The sequence below is a fragment of the Anomaloglossus baeobatrachus genome, chromosome 2, assembly GCF_048569485.1.
Source record: "Anomaloglossus baeobatrachus isolate aAnoBae1 chromosome 2, aAnoBae1.hap1, whole genome shotgun sequence".
In the NCBI taxonomy this organism is placed as follows: domain Eukaryota; kingdom Metazoa; phylum Chordata; class Amphibia; order Anura; family Aromobatidae; genus Anomaloglossus; species Anomaloglossus baeobatrachus.
The window spans coordinates 596,201,696-596,226,582 of NC_134354.1; the positions used below are offsets into that span (position 1 = coordinate 596,201,696).

A 24,887-nucleotide genomic window follows, 5' to 3' on the forward strand; every position below is an offset into this window, starting at 1 on the left:
GCAAAAAATAATTGTCCTGTGGATAGATTCCCCCACCTGAGCTGTGGATCTCTGCAACTCCTCCAGAGTTACCATTGATCTCTTGAATGCTTCTCTAATTAGTCTGGAATGTCAGTTTGGTGGACGGCCATGTCTTGGTAGGTTTGCAGTTGTGTCATATTCATACCATTTTTGGATGATGAATTGAATAGTGCTCTATGAGATGTTTAGACCTCACACTAATTTTTAAAACTCTGATTTACTCTTCTTCACAACATTATACCTGACCTGCCTGGTGTGGTGTTCTTTTACTTTCATGATGCTGTTTGATCCCTAATGTTCTCAAACAAACCTCTGTGGCCTTCACAGAACAGCTGTAATTATACTGAAACAATTACACACAGGTGAACTCAATTTACTAATTAGGTGACTTCTGGAGGCAATTGGTCAAGAATACTTGCTTCATTTTGTTGGTATATCACATAAAATACATTTAAGATTGTGAGTGTAATATGAAAAAATATGGAAAAGTTTACTGTTTATGAATACTTGTTCAAGACCCTGTATATATTCATATACAGTACTGTGCAAACCTCCTAGGAAGATGTGGAAAACACTTTGCAAAGTAATTATGCTTTAAACAAGAAATAGTTTATTTTTTTAGGAATTAATAATATGCAAAGTGAATGAACAAACTATAAATATATATATCTATATATATAATTGCCTTATTCTGTCTGTCTGTCTGTCTTGCTCCAAAATTGTGTCCTTACGGTGACACAAAGCTGATTGGCCGCTGGGCTCGCCATGGCCCCGCCTCCCGCACGGATTGGCCGCTCGCCTCGCCTCGGCTCCGCACCCCCACGGATTGGTTGCTCGCCTCGGCCTGACCCCGCCCTCCGCATGGATTGGCCACTCGCCCCGGCCCTCCGCACGCATCGCCAGACATAACCTTGCGCTGCTGGGATCGTGACGGAGCCGGTGAACGCTGGTAACCATTATACACATCGGGTAATTAAGGTCCCTTAATTACCCGATGTGTATCATAGTTACCAGTGTACACCGGCTCCGTCACGATCCCAGCAGCGCCAGACATAACCTTGCGATGCTCTGATCGTGACGGAGCCGGTGAACGCTGGTAACCATTATACACATCGGGTAACTAAGGTCCCTTAGTTACCCGATGTGTATCATAGTTTCCAGTGTACACCGGTTCCGTCACGATCCCAGCAGCGCCAGACATAACCTTGCGATGCTGGGATCTTGACGGAGCCGGTGAACGCTGGTAACCATTATACACATCGGGTAACTAAGGTCCCTTAGTTACCCGATGTGTATCATAGTTACCAGTGTATACCGGCTCCGTCACGATCCCAGCAGCGCCACACATAACCTTGCGATGCTGGGATCTTGACGGAGCCGTTGAACGCTGGTAACCATTATACACATCGGGTAACTAAGGTCCCTTAGTTACCCGATGTGTATCATAGTTACCAGCGTACACCGGCTCGGTCACGATCCCATCAGCGCCAGACATAACCTTGCGATGCTGGGATCTTGACGGAGCCGGTGAACGCTGGTAACCATTATACACATCGGGTAACTAAGGTCCCTTAGTTACCCGATGTGTATCATAGTTACTAGCGTACACCGGCTCCCGGTACACATGTGCAGGGAGCCGGCATTATATTCCTCTCCCCCCAGGACTACTCCTCCTATTATAGTCCTCCTATTATACTCCTCTCTGAGTATAATAGGAGAACTATTGTAGCATGGGGGATGGAGCACGATGGGGTGCGCAGCATGGGGGATGTAGCACGATGTGGGGTGCGCGGCATGGGGGATGGAGCACGATGGGGAGTGCACAGCATGGAGGATGGAGCATGATGGGGAGTGCGCAGCATGGGGGATGGAGCACGATGGGGGGTGCGCAGCATAGGTGATGGAGCACGATGGGGGGTGGGCAGCATGGGGGATGGAGCACGATGGGGGGTGCGCAGCATGGGGGATGGGGCACGATGGGGGGTGCGCAGCATGGGGGATGGAGCACGATGGGAGGTGCACACCTCCCCCCAACACACACACACACAACACACCACACACACACTGGGAACCACAAACACCGCCATACACAGACACCCACACACACAGACAACGCCGCACACACACAACACCCAACACACAAACACCGCGGCATACATAAATATACGCACATACCGCACAACACACACATTGCACAAAACATACCTCCCCCAAAACACACCACACCCACACAAACCACGCAACACACACACAACGCTACAGACACACAGCGTTCCACAAACAACGCAACACACGCAACACACATACAACACCGCTCTCACCCCCGCCACACCCAGACAACACCCAGAACATGTACAGCGCCCTACACAAACACTTGGTAACTACACACAACAACATCTATATATATATATATATACCGTATTTTTCGGACTATAAGACGCACCCTGGTTTTAGAGGAGGAAAATAGGAAAATAAAACTTTAAGCAAAAAAATGTGGTCATGACACACTGTTATGGGGCGAGGATCTGCTGCTGACACTGTTATGGGGGTAATGTCCCCAAATTCTCTACTAAGGTACCCCATCTTGGTAATGATCCTCCTGCCTTGTATATGATCCTGCTATAAACCCCCATCCTGCTCATATACCAGCATCCTGCTCATATTCCCTCATCCTGTTCATATACCCCCATCCTATTGATATACCCCCCATCCATCCTATTGATATTTCCCCCATCCATCCTGCTCATATACTCCCATCCTGCTCATATACTCCCATCCTGCTCATATACCCCCATCCTGTTCATATACCCCCATCCTGTTCATATACCCCATCCTGTTCATATACCCCCATCCTGCTCATATACTCCCATCCTGTTCATATACCCCCATCCTGTTCATATACCCCCATCCTGTTCATATACCCCCATCCTGTTCATATACCCCCATCCTGTTCATATACCCCCATCCATCCTGCTCATATACTCCCATCCTGCTATATGCCCCCATCGTGCTCATATACTCCCATCCTGTTCATATACCCCATCCTGTTCATATACCCCCATCCTGTTCATATACCCCCCATCCATCCTGCTCATATACTCCCATCCTGCTATATGCCCCCATCGTGCTCATATACTCCCATCCTGTTCATATACCCCATCCTGTTCATATACCCCCATCCTATTCATATACCCCCCATCCATCCTGCTCATATACTCCCATCCTGCTATATGCCCCCATCGTGTTCATATACTCCCATCCTGTTCATATACCCCATCCTGTTCATATACCCCCATCCTGTTCATATACCCCCATCCTGTTCATATACCCCCCATCCATCCTGCTCATATACTCCCATCCTGCTATATGCCCCCAACGTGCTCATATACTCCCATCCTGTTCATATACCCCATCCTGTTCATATACCCCCATCCTGTTCATATACCCCCCATCCATCCTGCTCATATACTCCCATCCTGCTATATGCCCCCATCGTGTTCATATACTCCCATTCTGTTCATATACCCCATCCTGTTCATATACCCTCATCCTGTTCATATACCCTCATCCTGTTCATATACCCCCATCCTGTTCATATACCCCCATCCTGTTCATATACCCCCCATCCATCCTGCTCATATACTCCCATCCTGCTATATGCCCCCATCTTGCTCATATACCATCCTGGTATATGACCTGTATCCTATAGCACAGAGAAAAAAAATAAACGTTTATACTCACCTTTTCGTCACTCCCTCCAGCACCGATCATCTTCCTTTCAGCGGCAATGACCTGTGTGTGTGGAGCCGTTCCCCTGCAGCACACGATATCTTCCTGTCTGTGCCGATCAGCTGATCAGCACAGATCAGCTGACCGGCACAGACAGGAAGACATCGCGTGCTGCAGGGGGGCGGCTCCACACACGGGGATGGGTGAGTGCACTGATTCACTGCACCCCGCGCTGATGATGACGCGCGGGGGGCAGTGAATACAGCCGCACATGATCACTCCAGGCTGTAATTGCCAGGGGTGATCATGCGGACCGGCTGTTTACTATGCGCGCCTCCCAGCTCATCCTCCCGCCCACCTGTTTGTGCCGGCTTCAACGCTGAGAGATGGGCGGGAGGATGGGCGTGCATATGTAATGAGCGGGCCCACGTGGTCACGGCAGGCGCTGCTGCTGCCTGCTCATGCCCCCGATGACCCGCTCCACCGCAGCACCCTCGTTCCCGGCCGCAGCCCTATAGTCAGACCATAAGACGCACCCCCAACTTTCCCCCAACATTTGGGGGGAAAAAAGTGCGTCTTATGGTCCGAAAAATACGGTATATATATATATATATATATATATATATATACACCGTATTTTTCGGACCATAAGACGTACTTTTTTCCCCCAAATGTTGAGGGAAAGTGAGGGGTGCGTCTTATGGTCTGAATATAGAGCTGCGGCCTGGAATGTGGGTGCTGCGGTGGAGCAGGTCATCGGCGGCATGAGCAGGCTGTAGCAGCGCCTGCCGTGATCACGTGGGCCTACTCATTACATATGCACGCCCATCATCCCTCCCATCATCTCTCAGTGCTGAAGACGGTGCTGACAGGTGGGTGGGATGATGGGCGGGGGGTGCATGCATAGTAAACAGCCAGCCGTGATCATCCCTGGCAACTACAGCCTGGAGTGATCATGTGCGGCTGTATTCACTGCTCCCTGCTCATCATCATCAGCGCGGGGGGCAGTGAATAAGTACAGTATACTCACCGTTCCCCTGTAGCTTCGCGATGTTTTCCCGTCTGCTGGTCAGCTGATCTGTGTGGAGAGCGGTGAGCACAGCGATGAAATCATCGCTGTGCGCGCCGCTAGTCACGCAGGTCAGCTGACCGGCAGATAGGAGGACAAGCGGTGCTGCAGGGAAGTGACCGGTGACGGCTCTACATAGATCAGTGGCGCTGCTGCCGCCACAGACAGGGGGAGGAGCGATGCTGCATGGAGCGAGGAAAGGTGAGTATAAATGTTTATTTTTTTTTGTGTGATACAGGATTCAGGCCATATAGCTGGATGGATGGGAGTATATAGCAGGATAAGGGCATATACCAGGATGGCAGTATATATCAGGATGGCAGTATGTATCAGGATGGCAGTATATATCAGGATGGGGGCATATAGCAGGATGCGGGTATATAGCAGGATGCCAGTATATAGCAGGATAAGGGCATATACCAGGATGGGGTACATATACAAGACAAGAGGATCATTACCAGGATGGGGTACCTTAGCAGAGAATTTGGGGACATTACCCCCATAACAGTGTCAGCAGCAGATCCTCGCCCCATAACAGTGTGTCATGACCACATATTTTGCTTAAAATTTTATTTTCCATCTCTAAAACCAGGGTGCGTCTTATGGTCCGGTGCGTCTTATAGTCCGAAAAATACAGCATATATATATCAAATTATTATTTGATGTGATTAATGTTTGACTTTAAAACGGCTTGAAAGCATCAATTCTTGTAAGTAGACTTTGACAATTTTTGAGGGAACAGGAGATTGTTTCAAACACCTTGGAGAACCAGCCACTGATCTTCTGTCAATGTGGGATTGTGCAAATCTTTTTGTCTCTTCATGCAATCACAGCTATATTGCTAATGCCATTAAGAAGTATTTTCAATGTAAAATAGAACAAGGGGTCAATGCATTTCTATTAGAACAACAAGGAAGCTCTCATAGAAATGCATTGACTTGTGACCTCCAACGTGCTCCATGAAATGCTGGAGCTGCCGACAGGTCACAAATTACTGGTTGATGTAGTGATTTGTGCACCACTCCCATGGTGCAATAAAAAATAATGATGGAGTGGTGCTTTAACATCATTGAGTTTGTCTTAAGGTGGCTTTACACACTGCAACATCGCAAACGACATCGCTGTAACGTCACCGGTTTTGTGACGTTATAGCGACCTCCCCAGCGACATTGCAGTGTGTGAAACACATCAGCAACCTGGCCCCTGCTGTGAAGTTGTGATCGCTACAAATCGTTCAGGACCATTCTTTGGTCCTTTGTTTCCCACTGTGCAGCAAAGTTTTAGTGTGTAAAGGGGACTTTACAGCGACTTCGTTAGCGACTTCCCTTTCAAAAAGCTGCTTTACAACGTCCCCAATGACTAGCTAGATCGTTCTGCAGGTCCGGATCGCTGTTGCGTCGTTTGCCAGGTTTGCCTGTTTGACAGCTCCCCAGAGACTTTGTAGCGATCCCGGCCAGGTTGGGATCGCTGGTGGGATCGCTAGAAAGTTTCAGTGTGTAAAGGGGCCTTTAGATAACATGAAGAGACAGAAGGATTTTGACAAGCCTACATCCACATCAGATCTTTGTTAGTTCTCCAAGATGTTTGGAACAACCTTCCTGCTGAGTTTCTTCAGAAACTGCAGCATGCATGTATCTAGAAGTAATGATGCTCTGATTCTGTTTTGAAGGCAAAAGGCGGTCACACCAAATATTGATTTGATTAAAATTTTGTTTATTGATCAAAATAAGCTATTAACACTTCCATTTTGAAAGCATTCTTGCTTGACATCATTTTTTCCATGCTTGTCAAAATCTTTTGCACAACACTGTACATGTACAGTGTTGGCCGAAAGTGTTCACACCATTAAAATTGTTGTAGAAAATAAAGTATTTTTCCTAGAAAATTATTGCAATTACACATGTTTTGTGATACACATGTTTATTTCCTTTGTGTGTATTGGAACAACACAAAATACTGCGAAAAAAGGCAAATTGGACATAATTTCACACAAAACATCAAAACTGTGCTGGACAAAATTGTTGGCACCTTCAACTTAATAATTGGTTGCACAGTCTTTAGAATAAATAACTGCAATCAGTTGCTTCCTATAACTATCAACAAGCTTCTTTCACTTCTCACTCTTCTTTTACAACCTGCTCCAGATCTCTCATATTTGAAGAGTGCCTTCTCCCAACAGCAATTTTAAGATCTCTCCACAGATGTTCAAAACACTGTCCAGTGTTTTGTTTCTATCCATTTCTGGGTGCTTCTTGAAGTGTGATTGAGGTCCTTGTCATCCTGGAAGACCCATCGATGCAAAGCCAGCTTTCTGACACAAGGCATTACATTGTCACCCAAAATCCTTTGGTGGCCTTCAGATATCATGAGGCCTTGCTGTTAGTCAAGACACCCAGTACGAGAGGCTGCAAAACAACCCCAAAATATCTTTGAACCTCCACCATATTTGACTGTAGGTATTGTGTTCTTTTCTTTGTAGGCCTCATTCCATTTTTGTTAAACAGTAGAATGATGTGTTTTAATAAAAAGCTCTATCTTGGGCCCAACTGTTCACAAGACACTTTCCAAGAAGGATTTTGGCTTACTCTTGTTCATTTTGGAATACTGCAGTTCTGTGTCAGCAGTGGGGTCCTCCTGAGTCTCCTGACATAGCATTTAATTTAATGTTGAAGGATAGTTCACGCTGAGCCTACAGGACAGCTTGAATGTCTTTGGTACCTGATTGGGGCTGCTTTTTCATTTTCCGTATTATCCTGTGTTGCAACCTTTCATCATTTTTCTCTGCCATCCTTATCCAGGGAAATTAGCTACAGTGCTATAAGTTGTAAACATCTTGATTAAGTTGCTCACCGTAGAGAAATGAACTTCAAGATCTCTGGTCATTGGACCTATAACCTTGAGATTGTTGCTCTCTTCTCCGCTTTTTGTTCTCCATGCTTCATGAGGCACAAACAGACGCACAATGTAGATTCAACTTCTCTCCTTTTTGTTTCAGGTGTGATTTTTATATTACCCACACCAGTTACTTACCAAAGGTGGGTTTGAATGCGCATCACATGCTTGCAACAAAGTTGTTTACCCACAGTTTTGGAAAGTTACAAAGAGTTTTGTCCAGCCTGTTTTTGGAGTTTTGTGTGTCCAATTTGCCTTTTTTTCTCATTTTTTGTGTTGTTCCAAAACAGACAAAGGAAATAAACATGTGTAAGATACAATTTCAAGGGTGCCAACACTTTCGGCCATGACCAAGGTATGGCTCTTCGAAAAAGAGGATTAATTATATATAAAATGTACTGGAAAGCAGAAAAAAATCTAAGTACATTGAAATAGCAAATTAAGAAAATCCCCCAAAAAAGTGCTTTTTTGCAATTTTTGTTTTATGTTTTTACATTGCATGGTAAAGATAACCATATATAATTGTTCAGGTCAGTATGATTATGTTGATACTAACTTTGTAGATTTTTTTTTAATCTAAAGCGGGCTTTACACGCTACGACATCGCTAATGCGGAGTCGTTGGGGTCACGGAATTCGTGACGCACATCCGGCCGCATTAGCGATGCCGTTGCGTGTGACACCGATAAGCGATTTTGCATCGTTGCAAAAACGTGCAAAATCGCTAATCGGCGACACGGGGGTCCATTCTCAAATCTCGTTACTGCAGCAGTAACGAGGTTGTTCCTCGTTCTTGCGGCAGCACACATCGCTGCGTGTGACGCCGCAGGAACGAGGAAGCTCCCCTTACCTGCCTCCCGGCCGCTATGCGGAAGGAAGGAGGTGGGCGGGATGTTACGTCCCGCTCATCTCCGCCCCTCCGCTGCTATTGGGCGGCGGTTCAGTGACGTTTCAGTGACGTCGCTGTGACGCCACACGGACCGCCCCCTTAGAAAGGAGGCGGTTCGCCGGTCACAGCGACGTCGCCGGACAGGTGAGTATGTGTGACGGCTCTGGGCGATGTTGTGCGGCACGGGCAGCGATATGCCCGTGTCGCGCAACAGATGGGGGCGGGTACCCACACTAGCGATATCGGGACCGATATCGCAGTGTGTAAAGTAGCCTTTAGGCTGTGTGCACACATTGCATTTTTATTGCATTTTTCCATGCTTTTTTGCTTGCAGATTTAGGGCTTATGTGCACGTCTCGTAAAAGCATGCATTTACGCTGCGATTTGCACTGCAACGTAATGCACTGCAACGTAAATGCATGCATCCTGCGTCCCCTGCACAATCTATGTAGATTGTGCATGATACATGCGCACATTGCTTTTAAGAACGCAGTGATTTGGGTGCTAAAATTTTGACCCAAATACATGCGTTCCTAAAAGCAACATGTCAATTATTCCGTGCGCTATGGATGCCGCTCCCACTCTGTCTATGGTGGGGGCAGCAGCCAGAGAGCATGAAATCGGCTTTTTTAACAAAAAAATGCATTCATTATGCAGGCTTTCTACAGCGATTTGACTCGCACTTGTGCTGTCAAATCGCTGCAGAAGATTATGCAGTTACGTGCGCATGAGCCCTTTCACAAATCTGCAATGAAATCCATATGTCTGCAAAGTCAATGAGAGTCTGCACACGTTCAAGATTTTCTCCTTGCAGATTTCGTTGCTGAAAAAATCTGTAGCATGTCAATTCTTTCTGCGTTTTTGGCTGTGTTTTCACTGTTAAAAGCAATGAAAAAACATATGAAACGTGGCAAAGACACACGTTTTTATTTGAAGCAGATTTGGTGCAGAAATTTCTGCAAACAAATCTACAACATTTGCTCATATCTTAACTGTCAAAAAGTGACTTTTATTGACACCATTTTGGGATATCGATGTTTTGATTGCTTTAGATTACATATTTGGGGGAGGTGCCTTGACCGAAAAATGAGAATTTTGGTGGTTCCAAATTTGTTTTATTTATGGCATTTACTGAACTGGTTAAATGATTTTGCATTTTGATAAATTGAACGTTTACATACTCAGTAATATTGAATATATTCAATTTTACTTTTTTCAATATTTTCTTTAAAAAAAAAAAAAAAGAAATTGGGATGATTTAAAATTAAATGTTATTTAATTTTTTGGAGGTTTTAAATTTGTGATTGTTTGATAATCTGTATTATATAATGTAAAACCACTGTACGGTAGTAGAAATCGAAAACTATAGTCGCCTATGAAGCTAAGCTTGTGGTTGAAATTCACAGTAGTATCAACATGGCAGCCATATGAACCTCCAGCAGGCCAGCGATTGCAATGATCTTTTTGGATATTGATGAGCACTTGAAATACAGTAGCATGCACTTGGGATCTCAAGCATAAAATTTCAGTCAGACAGTGACAGCAGCATTTAAGGGGTTAACAGTAGTATTTTACCTGTTACAGCTTCCTAGCCCGCTCCATGCACCCGCATCGGACATACGGTGCATGATGGAAAAAGTCGGGAGGGGAATAATACTTTTTCATGCCAAGTATTCTATATTATTTGTATTATGCTAGGGTATCCTTCTTCTGTGGCTTACACAGTACTGATTTCTGTAAAAGCAAATAAATACAAGCAAAGTACAAAATATGTTTCAGTATTTTTTTATATATTTTATAATACACATACTATACATTTTTGTTCCTAAAGGCCACCTTCAAGTATAACATGCCACGCATAAAATATGCATTCTATGTATTGTAGTATGTTTAATAATACCTTTGAACTAGAATTATCCTTTAAAACATTTTTGTATAATTCCTTTTTCTACATTGTTAAGACACCGCGTCCACAGACTTCTGAATAGACATGAACGCATTGTGTGCGCATATAAAGATTTGAATAAGATTGCTACATGAAAAGCTGAATAAATAAAAAGGTTACTTTTATTGTCAGAATGGAAAATATTATTCAGATTATAGCGATTATAAATAGCTTTAAAATGATACTAAGAAAGTAGTACCTTAGGTCAACCTGTCTGAAATTACATTTCGAGAACTATACATGGTTTTATGGGTTGTATTATGTAGCTGCCTTGGCCTCATGCTGAGAGATTTTTTTGAATCTGCCCTTTCTGAAATGAGATGAGCATTAGATGTCCTTTTGTAATAGAATGTTTAGATATATGAGATGGGTGAATAGCAGAGGAGCTGTAACAGGCTGGGATAGCCAAGCTTGACAGCCATGAATCACTCCGTGTATGATTGCCATGACCTGCACATGCTGGAGACATGGAGAAGGATATTTCCATGCGTTTTACAATGTTTTATTTTGTTGCAATTGAAAGGATTACGCCAAATATAACTCCATATATTTTATGACCTTATTTGCCATAAAAATCGAAAAATCTACAAAACGGCACCATAAAACACTGCAGTCTATTCTTTCAGCAGCAGATCCACAGATATTTCAGGGGTTCCTAATAAATCTTGAATTTATTTAAAGGCGGAAATAAAAAACAAAATTTGCATAATTAGTTAAAGCAACTTATGGAAAATGTGTTGCACTATGGCCCTGATTCGTTATTGCATTTCTGAATTATTTTATGGTGTTTTTAATTTTTGCCTAAGGGCTCATGTGCACGTTGCGTCCTGACCAGTGCAGAAATAAATGCACCCTCTGGAAGACTTGACACTGCGTTTTGACAAAAAGAATGCATCCAAAATGCATGTATTTTAGATGCATTTTTCATTCAGTTTACATGCGTTTTGGATGTATTTTTGTCAGTGTGGTCCCCCGGCAATTCAGCTCTGCTACATGCCCACTGACAGCAGACACAGACAGAGCCGGGCGATGAAAATGAACTCGGATGAACTTCACCCAACTTCATTGTCATCCCGCGGCTCTGTCTCTATGTGCTATCATGAACTCAGATGAACCTCCGAGGTCAGTGCCAGGACACAGGAGTCCGCAGCAGTGACGTCAGAGCTTCACCCGAGTTCACTGACATCGGGCGTCTCTCTTTCTCTGTGTCGCAGATAGATTTGCGGTCACACATGAAGGACTCACCGATGACCGCAAATCCCCTGAGTGACTGAAGTGAGCAACGCGATCAGCGGTGCTGTCACTCAGGTGACCCGTGGCCATAGCTGGAGTCCTCCACCTGAGAGCGGTGGCCGCGGGTAACCTGAGTGACGTCATCGCTGATCGCGCAGCTCACTTCAGTTGCTGTGTGGAGCTGACAGAGCGGTCGTGGTCTGTGGCCGCTCGTTGTCAGCTTCATGTAGCAGAGCTGAAAGCGTCGTGGGACCTCATGTGGATTATGTCGGACCTGGAGGGGTATTTGGGGATTAATAAAGTGGTGAAAGAGGGTGTTTTTTGTCGTTTACTCCAAATAAAGGATTTTTTGGATGTGTGTGTTTATTTTCTTTAACTACAGGTTAATCGTGGAAAGTATCTCGGGGAGACACCTGTCATGATTAACCTAGGACTTAGTGGCAGCTATGGGCTGCTGCCATTCACTCCTTATTACCCAGATAGCCACCGCACCAGGGCAATTCAGAATGAGCTGGGTCGAGTCCCGGGACTGTCGCATCTAATGGATGCAGCAATTCCGGGTGGCTGCTGGCTGATATTGTCACACTGGGGGGCTCCCCTTAACGTGGAGCTCCTCATCCTGAGAATACCAGCCTTCAGCCGTGTGGCTTTTCCCTGGCTGGTATCAAAATTGGTGGGGACCTCATGTTGTTTTTTTTAAATATTTGTTTATTTATTTTTTACTGCACGATATAGACACGCCCACCAGTGGCTGTGATTGGTTGCAGTGAGACAGCTGTCACTCAGCGTGGGGGCGTGTCTGACTGCAACCAATCATAGGCGCCGGTGGGCAGAGGAAGCAGGGAATACGAGATGGAATAATGAGCGGCTGGCATTTTCAAAAGAGGAGAAGCCGCCACAGTGTGAACGCCGTGCAGCGCCGCGCCGGTGATCGGGGATCAGTGAGTATGAGAGAGGGGGTGTGAGGGAGAGACCGACATTGACAGAGAAAGAGAGACTGAAAGAACTGCATTTGTTATGTCAAATAAACATGCGGATCGCAATAAAAATGAAGTGCAAAAATGCACTGCTTAGCATTTTGGTAGCGTTTTTCTACAACTCATTGATTTCAATGAGTGTAGAACGCTGCCAAAATGGACAAAAGAATTGACATGCTGCTTTTTTAAACGCAGAGATTTTGTCAAAGTTTTGACAATCAAAACGCTGGAACGTGCGCACGGATTATGCACAATCTTCATAGACTTTGCTGGGGAAGCAGAACGCATGCATTTTGACAATGTGAGACTGCAGCTTAAAACACTGCAGAAATGCAAAACAAAAACGCAACGTGCGCATGAGCCCTTACTCTTCTTTTTTGTATGGCTTTTTAAATAATATTATACTTTTTTTATGTTCACTATTTTGAATTCTGTAGTTGGGGATTTTCTGATCTTTTCATCTGATTCATCAATTTTTGACTTTTCATAAAGTCACAAACCTTGGTGCAAACACCAGAGTTACAAAATAGGTCAAAAATAAAAAACAAAATGTTGACTTTGCACAAGATTCATGAATCGCTTAAGGCCCTGTCACACAGAGATAAATCTTTGGCAGATCTGTGGTTGCAGTGATATCATGGACATATTGTTCCATTTGTACACAGCCACAAAATTGGCACTGGTTGTACACAATTTCACTGCAACCACAGATCTGCCGCAGATTTATCTCTGTGTGTGACAGGGCCTTTAATTCATTATGAAGTGATGCACAAAATAGCAGTGACTTCCACATGTCGAAAAAGAAAAGCGACAAAAAATTTCAAGTGATAAATCGAGTTCTATATATTTTAATCCATCAAAATGATTATATATCATATGGTCCAAAAAATATATAATTTTATTAATAGAAAAAGTGACAGGGAGGGAGATACGGATTACATCACTGCAAACACTAGGTACAAATGCATATAAGATGGTAGTATGAAATATTATAATACTGCATACATCACAGTCAGTAATTGATGGGACAGTAGCAATACCTACGAAATGTAAAAAATTTGTTTTACTAATATAGCTGTATTTATAACATACTCATAGAGAGTGAAATTAAATCCTTATTATAAGGTATACTCTATGCATGGAGTCCACTAATAGGACACGAAGATACGATACATGATGTAAAATTATAGTTTAACCATGCAAAAAAGATACCTAAATAGAATACATGAGAAAGAGTACATCAAAATCTTCATGCTGTTTTATGAGCAGATCTATGAAGATTTTGATGTACTCTTTCTCATGTATTCTATTTAGGTATCTTTTTCGCATGGTTAATTTTACATGATGTATAGTATCTTCGTGTCCTATTAGTGGACTCCATGCATAGAGTATACCTTATAATAAGGATTTAATTTCAAACTCTATTAGTATGTTATAAATGCAGTTATATTATTAGAAACATTTTTTTCATTTCGTAGGTATTGCTAGTGTCCCGTCAATTACTGACTGTGATGTATGCAGTTTTATGATATTTCATACTACCATCTTAAATGCATTTGTACCTAGTGTTTAAAGTAATGTAATCCGTATCTCCCTCCCTGTTACCTTTTCTATTAATAAAATTACATATTTTTTGGACCATATGATCGCCTTTGTTTTTCTTGTTTGATACACAGTATATACACATATCATATAAATATATATATATATATATATATATATATATATATATATATATATATCAAATTTTCATTTCCTAAAAGTAATTTTTTTTTAATCATTCACCTTTGTCTTCTAACATTCAGGAACGGGTTCCAGATAGTCCTTCGCCTGCACCATCTCTGGAAGATGGCCGAAGACCGGGCAGTCACCCTTCATCTCACAGAAGCAGCAGTGTTTCTAGTTCTCCGGCACGGACTGAAAGTTCATCGGATAGAATTCGTATGTCATATACTTCTATACATTTCCAAAGTAAACAAGCAATCTTATTCATTTTACATTTGGCGTTACAAAGGGAAGCTTATAAATCACTAGCATACAACATATAAGATGGGAAGTGTTAATCTGTGTTCACATAGAGTGCACATCTCAAGAGTTCTTAGATTGATCTCACATAAAATCCCCCTCAAAACTGAGTTCAGGGTATGTGCACACATCGCTTTTTCAGGTGAAAATGCTCAAAATAATTGACATATGTACCATATTTTTCGGACCATAAGACGCACTTTTTTCCCCCAAATGTTGGGGGAAAGTTGGGGGTGCGTCTTATAGTCTGACTATAGGGCTGCGGCCGGGAATGAGGGTGCTGCGGTGGAGCGGGTCATCGGGGGCACGAGCAGGCTGTAGCAGCCTGCTGTGACCACGTGGGCCCGCTCATTACATATGCACGCCCATCCTGCCGCCCATCTCTCAGCGCAGAAGCCGGCGCTGACAGGTGGGCGGGAGGACGAGCGGGGACGCGCGCATAGTAAAGAGTCAACGGCCATTCTAAACTGAATGTGCCTGCCCTCGTCAGATAGCAGCCGCTACGCAATTTGAGGCCGGGCAAGTACCGGCATGGGAGACTGGCTGGGAATCCCTGCTTCCGTTGACACCAGTCAACGGCCGCTCTAAACTGAATGTGCCTGCCCTCGTCAGATAGCAGCCGCTACATAGTAAAGAGCCGGCCCGCATGATCACCCCTGGCAATTACAGCCTGGAGTGATCATGTGCGGCTGTATTCACTGCCCCCCGTGCATCATCATCATCAGCGCGGGGTGCAGTGAATCAGTACACTCACCCGTCCCCGTGTGTGGAGCTGTCCCCCTGTAGCACGCGATGTCTTCCTCTCTGTGCTGGTCAGCTGATCTGTGCTGATCAGCTGATCGGCACAGACAGGAAGACATCGCGATGCTGCAGGGGAACGGCTCCACACACACAGGTCAGCGGCGCAGAGATGCAGATGATCGGTGCTGCAGGGAGTGAGGAAATGGTGAGTATAAACGTTTATTTTTTTTCTCTGTGCTATAGGATACAGGCCATATACCAGGATGGTATATGATAACGATGGGGGCATATAGCAGGATGGGAGTATATGAGCAGGATGAATGGGGGGTATATGAACAGGATGGGGGTATATGAACAGGATGGGGTATATGAACAGGATGGGGTATATGAACAGGATGGGGTATATGAACAGGATGGGAGTATATGAGCAGGATGGATGGGGGAATATGAGCAGGATGGGGGTTTATAGCAGGATCATATACAAGGCAGGAGGATCATTACCAGGATGGGGTACCTTAGTAGAGAATTTGGGGACATTACCCCCATAACAGTGTAAGCAGCAGATCCTCGCCCCATAACAGTGTGTCATGACCACATTTTTTTGCTTAAAGTTTTATTTTCCTATTTTCCTCCTCTAAAACCAGGGTGCGTCTTATAGTCCGGTGCATCTTATAGTCCGAAAAATACGGTATATCTATGCAAACGCAAATAACTGTGGATTTATTCAGACTTTTGAACGTCATTAAACTCTTCAGGTTTCTAAAAATGAGTTCTAGTGTTTCTAGCATTTTCTGCTCAGAAAACACATTATATTTTACAATTGAAGTCAATGGGCAAGCTGAAATTATGCTTGAACATCTTTTGCTACTGTTCTTGCTTAAAAAAAATGCCAATATTCAATAGAGTTTAAAATGGCTTGAAAATCATAGTAAAATAATAAAAAAAAAATCATAAAAATTATTGGAATAAACACTGGCAAAAACTGGCGGCCAAAACAGTCTGAAAAATGCTCAGGAAACTACAGAGAAAACAACTCAAAAGATGCTCAAGGAAAAAAAAGCCAGAGTTTCCTAATGTGTCTTCGGCTTGAAAAACTCGCCACGTTCCCATCAGTTTAAAAGACGTTGTCTGCACATAGCCTAAAAAATACTTGGAAAACTCTTCCTATTCATTTTCTATGGGAAATTCACTTTGCTATTCATATGAAAAGAAAACCTACAATACAAACTAAATGAACATATACCCTGCAGTAAGTAAGTAAATAATAATAATAATAATAATACATATAAATAACATTGGATATGTTTTTGATAATGAAAAGCTTATAAGCCATCCCACTATAACAAGGTGTTCTCCAAACGGGATGATCCTATCCCTTGGTGTTAAAACTTTACCTTGTGTCAGACTAGCTCAATGTAGATTGGTCAGAGAAAGACTTTAATGATTAAAGTACACCTTGTAGCAGTTTTATGACTCTTATGCTTCTTTTTTTCAAAAACAGTGTTACTAAGTACCTACTGTTTATATATACTGTTACTATTTACTTACCTACTGCAGGGTATATGCTGATTTTGCTTCTTTCTTAGGTTTTGTCTTATAAATGGCCACAGTTTGAACATGCTCTTATACGCTGCATGTATACCAACTTATGCTAGAACTGATTTCTTTAGTTTGCTATTCACAAGAACTTTTTTTATTGAAAAGTGAAAAAAAAGGGGTATGTCATTTCTTTGACGCCAGTCCCGATGGAATCCACTCAAAACTAGGCCCTATCCAACTGAAATCAAACAGTGCTGTCTATTTATCATGAACTGCGCTCAGACCAAAAAGATGGTCACTGTGAACTTGGTTTTGCTGAGATCTAAATGTGTGAAGCCATGAGTGCGCTGTTCACAAATATTTTTGGCCATGTAGCATTTCTTATCATCCTATGAGATTATACACATATAATTGTAATGGCATTTCCTGTTATAATTAGAGTTGAGCGCGGTTCGTGGTTCGTGGTTCTCCAGTTCGCGGTTCAAGTGATTTTGGGGGTTGTTCTAGATCGAACTAGAACTCGAGCTTTTTGCTAAAGCTCGATAGTTCTAGTTACGTTCGAGAACGGTTGGTTCTAGCAGCAAAAAGCCAAGCTAATTACTAGCTGGCTTTCCGCTGTAATAGTGTAAGTCACTCTGTGACTCACACTATTATGAAATTTCAGCGTATAGTGTGTGGGAACAGCGCATTGATCGACATTTTTTTTTCCCCTTGTCTTCCTTCCCTAAGCGCGCGCGTGTAGTGGGGCGGGCCAGCATGTCAGCCAATCCCAGATACACACACAGCTAAGTGGAATTTTAGCCAGAGAAGCAACGGCATGTGTGATAGGATGTCCATGTCACATGTCCCTGCATTATAAAAGCGGGTATCTGCCCATCAGGACGCCATTATCTGCCTTCTGCGTCTGGGTGTCAGTCACTGCTGGCGTAGCTCCTGTCTCCGATACTGCTGTGCACGCTCTACACACAGCGCTATACAGAAGAGGGATAGAAGTTTCTTTTAGCCCTTGTAAGGGCTAATAACAGCAGGCTCAGAGCCATAGGTGACAGTAAGGTCCGTAGAAACAGATTTTAACAGCTACAGATAAGAGCGTCTGTGTAGCTAAGGTCAGGGACTTCCTCGCTGCATTTCACCATTATCAGGGATATAAAGTGAGGCTTCCTTTCCACTACTCAGACCCACAACCCTGCCACTGTACCCTCCAGCCCTTTGCACACTCAAGCTCATTGTTACTAAGCCATTATACTAGCAAACAGTGAGGAAACTTAGTGGCATCCTAAAAGTGGCTGTTGTAATCCATTTGTGCCCCGATGGTGCCAATCTATTTGAAGCACCACTGCATTGCATACTCAAACTCATTTTTACTAAGCCATTATTCTAGCAAACACTGAGGAAACTTAGTGGCATTCTAAAAGTGGCTGTTGGACTTCATTATTGTCCCACTATGGCAAAGCTATTTGCAGTACCACTGCATTGCACACTCAAACTCATTTTTACTAAGCTATTATACTAGCAAACACTGAGGAAACTTAGTGGCATCCTAAACGTGTCTGTTGGACTTCCATTAGTGTCCCACTAGTGCAAATCTATTTGCAGCACCTCTGCATTGCACACTCAAACTCATTTTTACTAAGCCATTATACTAGCAAACACTGAGGAAACTTAATGGCATCCTAAAAGTGGCTGTTGGACTTCCATTACTGTCCCACTGGTGCAAATCTATTTGCAGCACCACTGCATTGCACACTCAAACTCATTTTTACTAAGCCATTATACTAGCAAACACTGAGGAAACTTAGTGGCATCCTAACAGTGGCTGTTGGACTTCCATTATTGTCCCACTGGTACCAAGCTATTTGCGGCACCACTGCATTGCATACTCAAACTCATTTTTACTAAGCCATTATACTAGCAAACACTGAGGAAACTTAGTGGCATCCTAAAAGTGGCTGTTGGACTTCCATTATTGTCCCACTGGTGCAAAGCTATTTGCGGCACCACTGCATTGCACACTCAAACTCATTGTTACTAAGCCATTATACTAGCAAACAGTGAGTAAACTTAGTGGCATCCTAAAAGTGGCTGTTGGACTTCCATTATTGTCCCACTGGTGCAAAGCTATTTGCGGCAACACTGCATTGCACACTCAAACTCATTGTTACTAACCATTATACTAGCAAACACTGAGGAATCTTAGTGGCATCCTAAAAGTGGCTGTTGTACTCCATTTGTGCCCCACTGGTGCCAAGCTATTTGCAGCACCACTGCAATGCAGACTCAAACTCATTTTTACTAAGCCATTATACTAGCAAACACTGAGTAAACTTAGTGGCATCCTAAAAGTGGCTGTTGGACTTCCATTATTGTCCCACTGGTGCAAAGCTATTTGCAGCACCTCTGCATTTCACACTCAAGCTCATTGTTACTAAGCCATTATACTAGCAAACACTGAGGAAACTTAGTGGCATCCTAAAAGTGGCTGTTGGACTTCATTATTGTTCCACTGGTGCAAAGCTATTTGCGGCACCTCTGCATTGCACACTGAAACTCATTGTTACTAAGCCATTCTAATAGCAAACTATGCTGCCAGTTTAAGGGCCGTAGTTGCATTGTCAGGGATAGTTATTGTTGTTTATTCTGCTGTTAATAAAGCTAGACCACCGCTGCAATCTACACCACCTCTCAATTTTTACTACCACATTTTAAGTGCACAATCTTGTCGCAATCAAAATGAGTGGCAAAAGGATAGATGCTGGTGGAAAGGAGAAGAGGCGTGTTGGAAAAGGAAAAAAAGGGTTTGTCCGTGGGGAAGGTGGCAAAGCTCCATTAACATCTGCTGAAGATAGACCATCATCCAGCAAAAGTGAGATGTCTACTACTTACCGTGGACAATCCGATGTGCTCCCTTTTTTACGGACACGAACAACTGGAACAAAGGTAGATGTTGGCCAAAAAAAGAAAATGCTTGAATGGATCTCAAGTGGTCCAACAAGTGCCCTCTCGGCCACCTCAACTACCGCATCCAAAAAACACCAGTCCTTTGAGTTGTCATCCCAATCACACTTGCTTTCTCCCTCTCCCAGCTCTGAAGTCTCTATCCGCCCTGCACAGTATGGTGGAACTGAGATGGCTGAGTCTGCAGAGCTGTTCAGTCACACTATAACCTGGGAATCAGAGGTCTGCTCCCAAGCTACAGTGAGTACAGACCAGGAAATGGTCTGCAGTGATGCCCAGAACCTTTGTGACTCTGATTCAGGCCGTGAGGACTATGTTTCTGAGCATAATGTTGACCCTTATTCACAAACTGTAACACCTATTGTTATAGACAATGAGGAACATACTGATGACGATGAGACGCAGATATCAGATTAGGATGATAACTTAAATATTGCTTCACGTCAGGAAGAGGCTCGGTCTGAGGGTGAGGGGAGTGCAATCACAACGCTTGATGAGGAAGTTCTAGATCCCACCTACTGTCAACCCACAGTTAGGCACTCGAGGAGGTCAACAGAGGCGGTGGAGGAGGATGCTACTGACGACAAAGTTACCTTGCGCCTTCCTAGACAGAGGAGTAGTACTGGTAGCACGTCTACAACTGCATCCTCAGCCACCACTCTGTCTCTGAGCACTAGTCAGCATGCCCTATAAGCCTTGCCTAGCCTGGACCTTTTTTGACATAGAAAAAGATCGCCCAAATCATGTGATATGTAAAATTTGTCGTGATTCTGTTAGTAGAGGGCAAAACCTCAGGAGTTTGACAACTTCTTCCATGAATCGTCACATGAATAAATATATGTCCCAGTGGGAAGCTCACCGTGCTGCAATGCGATCTAGCGGAGCGAACCATCCACCGCCTGCCCCTTCAAGTGCATCCACGTGCTCTTCATCTTCTAGGACTGTGGGGACAGCTGTCACACCTGGTTTTCCACGCACAACTTCCATCACTGTAACCACAACAGGCAGTTTGCTTGGTAGGTCATCATTTGGTTTGGAAGGGGAAACAAGTGCGTGTGTACAGCTCTCTCAGACATCAATAGCATCAACGTTGGATGAATGCAACATCATGTCTACACCTTCACTTTCCTCACAAACCTGTATTTTTTCAGGGACATCCTACTCACCACCGTCTACACTCAGCAGCCAGATCTCTGTCCCTCAGATGTAGACAAATAAAAGGCCATTTCCTGCGACCCATGACAAAGCTAAGAGGTTGACTTTATCCCTCTGTAAGCTCTTGGCTACCGAAATGCTGCCTTTCCGCCTGGTGGACACACAGGATTTTAGAGACCTTATGTCTGTCGCTGTGCCCCAGTACCAGATGCCCAGTCGCCACTACTTCTCTAAGAAAGGTGTGCCTGCGCTACACCAGCATGTCGCACACAACATCACCGCTTCCTTGAGAAACTCTGTGTGTGAACGGGTGCATTTCACCACCGATACTTGGACCAGTAAGCATGGACAGGGACGTTACATGTCGCTGACTGGGCACTGGGTAACTATGGTGATAGATGGTGAAGCGTCTGCTGCACAAGTCTTGCCGTCCCCACGACTTGTGTGTCAATCCTCTGTCTGTCCAAGTTCCGCCACTGCTTCTGCCTCCTCCACCTCGTCTGGGTCCTCTACCTCCGCCCCAAGCCTGCCTGGTAAGGCCACCAGCGTTCTAACTGCGCAGAAGGAATCACGCACCCCTCATTACTATGCTGGCAGCAGAGCGCAATGGCATCAGGCGGTCTTTAGCTTGAAATGTCTTGGAAATAAGAGTCACACAGCGGCTGAGTTGTGGGCAGCTCTGGAGACTGAGTTTGGTAAATGGTTGTCTCCACTCAACCTGCAGCCTGGTAAGGCCGTGTGTGACAATGCTGCAAACCTGGGTGCAGCCCTTCGCCTGGGCAAGGTGACACACGTGCCTTGTATGGCTCACGTGTTGAACCTTGTTGTCCAGCAATTTTTAACACACTATCCCGTCCTAGATGGCCTTCTGAACAGGGCACGAAAACTGTCTGCTCACTTCCGCCGTTCAACCGCCGCTGCTGAGCGACTTGCATCGCTCCAGAAGTCTTTCGGCCTGCCGGTTCATCGCCTGAAATGCGATGTGCCGACACGCTGGAATTCGACTCTCCACATTTTACAGCGACTGTGGCAGCACCGTCGAGCCCTGGTGCAATACGTCATGACGTATAGCCTGGGCCAATGAGATGCAGAGGTGGGGCAGATCACCCTGATGGAGTGGTCTCAGATTAAGGACCTATGCACCCTTCTGCACAGTTTCGACATGGCGACAAATATGTTTAGCGCTGACAATGCCATTATCAGCATGGCAATTCCAGTCATTTACATGCTGGAGCACACGCTAAACACTATTCGGAGTCAGGGGGTGGAACAACAGGAAGGGGAGGAACTACAGGAGGATTCATATGCGCAAGACACAACAACATCCCCAAAGGTCCAGACGTTCATCATCACCAACCCGGCAGGCATGGGACCATGGGGGACAGGGATCAACATGGGCGCATGGTAGCAAGTGAAATGTTGAGGAAGGTGCAAGAGAACATGAAGAAATGGAGGACGAATTGTCCATGGACATGGAAGACTCAGCGGATGAGGGAGACCTTGGTCAAATTTCAGTTGAAAGAGTTTGGGGGGAGATGTCAGAGGAAGAAAGAATGGTTAGCACCTTTATGCCACAAACACAGCGTGGACTTGGTCCGCATGGGTGCACCAGACACATGAGTGCCTTCTTGCTGCACTACCTCCAACATGACCCTTGTATTGTCAAAATTAGAAGTGATGATGACTACTGGCTTGCCACACTATTAGATCCACGGTACAAGTCCAAATTTTGTGACATAATTCCAGCCATAGAAAGGGACGCACGTATGCAGGAGTATCAGCAAAAGCTGTTACTCGATCTTAGCTCGGCTTTTCCACCAAACAACCGTGGTGCAGGGAGTGAATCTACCAGTTGTAACTTGACAAACATGGGACGGTCTCGTCATCTTCAACAGTCTACCCGTACCAGCAGCACCGTATCTGGTGCTGGTAACAGCAATTTTATTGAATCTTTTCATAATTTTTTTAGACCATCCTTTGCAAGGCCACCAGAGACAACAAGTCTGACACATAGTCAACGGCTGGAGAGGATGATAAAGGAGTATCTCCAAATGAACATCGATGCCATGACTTTGCAAATGGAGCCTTGCTCATTTTGGGCTTCAAATCTTGAAAAATGGCCAGAACGCACGCGTCTGTCCAGTGACAATGTGGACAGACTAACGTTCATCAAAATGAACAAGTCATGGATCCACAAGGAATTTACTACCCCTGTGTCATCCTGGGGAGAGTAAATGCTTGTGGATTTGGAATGTTCTTGATGCAAATCTACCTGTGAAGTGTACAACTGGGGCACAAGTGCTGCCACTGAAGGGGTGGGTGTGTGTGGCCCAATTTTTGGAAAAAAGTTAGACTCCGCTTGGTGTAACCTTTGCTTGCTGTGTTTTTTAAAAGGAGCCAAGATGAACAAATACTTTGCTACCTACCCCGGGGTCATCCTGGGGACGGTTAAGTATGGCGTATTTTTTAATGTGCTTGATGCAAATCTACCTGTGAAGTGTACAACTGGGGCACAAGTGCTGCCACTGAAGGGGTGGGTGTGTGTGTGGCCCAATTTTTGGAAAAAAGGGAGACTCCGCTTGGAGTAACCCTTGCTTACATTGTTTTTAAAAATGATCCAAGATGAACAGAGCTGGGATCAGGAAAGACTTAGCTACCTATCCCGGTGTCATCCTGGGGACGGTTAAGTATGGCGTATTTTTGAATGTGCTTGATGCAAATCTAACTGTGAAGTGTACAACTGGGGCACAAGTGCTACCACTGAAGGGGTGGGTGTGTGTGGGGCCCAATTTTTGGAAAAAAAGAGACTCCGCTTGGAGTAACCTTGCGGTGTTTTACATGATTTTAGAAGGGAATGCCATGCCTATATCTGTGTCTCATCCTCTTTTCCTTGTAACGCTGTTTTGTTTTCGCATGAGAATTTGTTCTTGTCACTTTCCCATGTGTTGTGTTGTGAGTTGTTTGTCACCTTTTGGACACCTTTGAGGGTGTTTTCTAGGTGTTTTTATGTGTTTGTGATTGCCTCCCATTGTTTCCTATGCAGTTTTCGTGGTTCGCCTAACCAGTTCGCCGAACTCGAACGAGACCTCCGTTCGGCGAACCGAACTCGAGCCAAACCACGGCCGGTTCGCTCATCTCTAGTTATAATGCATATTGTTAAGCAAGTTCTACCTTGTCTACATTATTGGCAAAATTAAAATGAATAGAGATATGTAACTTAGGGAACTAGCATTAAAAATATATCTTTGTATATGTAAATTGTATTGTGGAGAAGTTTTAAGCAGGTGTGGAAATAATGATCCAAAGAAAATGCTTTCAAAACCAGTATTTTTCATTGTTTTTTTTTTTCAATTAACAAAATTCAAAGTGAGAGAACAAAAGAAAAATCTGAATCAAATCGATTTTTGTTAGGACCAAATAACCATCTGTGCTTAGTTCTTCTAGATGTTTGGAGCAAACTCCCGGTCAAGTTCCGTGAAAACGTGCAATTGTAGCTAGAAGAATTGCTGCTGTTTAGAAGGCCAAAAACACCCAGATACCAAATATATATCAATGTGATTTAGATTTCTCTGATTTCATTCACTTAACATTTTGATAATAGATAAAAATAAACTAGTAACTCTTCTAATTTTGAAAGCATTCTTACTTTGCCATTTTTTTTTCTGAAATTGTGACACCAGGAGGCAGAAGTTGTAGAGTTTGGGCTTGCTTCCACTTG

The 24,887-nt window shown here is 44.1% G+C and overlaps 1 protein-coding gene across 9 annotated transcripts in view; it reads left to right on the top strand.

Annotated features, from left to right (window-relative positions):
• DACH1 (dachshund family transcription factor 1) overlaps positions 1 to 24,887 on the top strand; it is a 509,086-nt gene that overhangs the window by 351,322 nt on the left and 132,877 nt on the right. For 6 of the 9 annotated variants that reach the window (XM_075336822.1, XM_075336823.1, XM_075336825.1 and 3 more), the window contains one exon: positions 14,560 to 14,725. In XM_075336822.1, coding sequence (XP_075192937.1) covers positions 14,560 to 14,725 — 166 coding nt within the window. The remainder of the gene's footprint in view (positions 1 to 14,559; positions 14,726 to 24,887) is intronic. The other 3 variants (XM_075336824.1, XM_075336828.1, XM_075336830.1) reach the window with 1 other exon arrangement.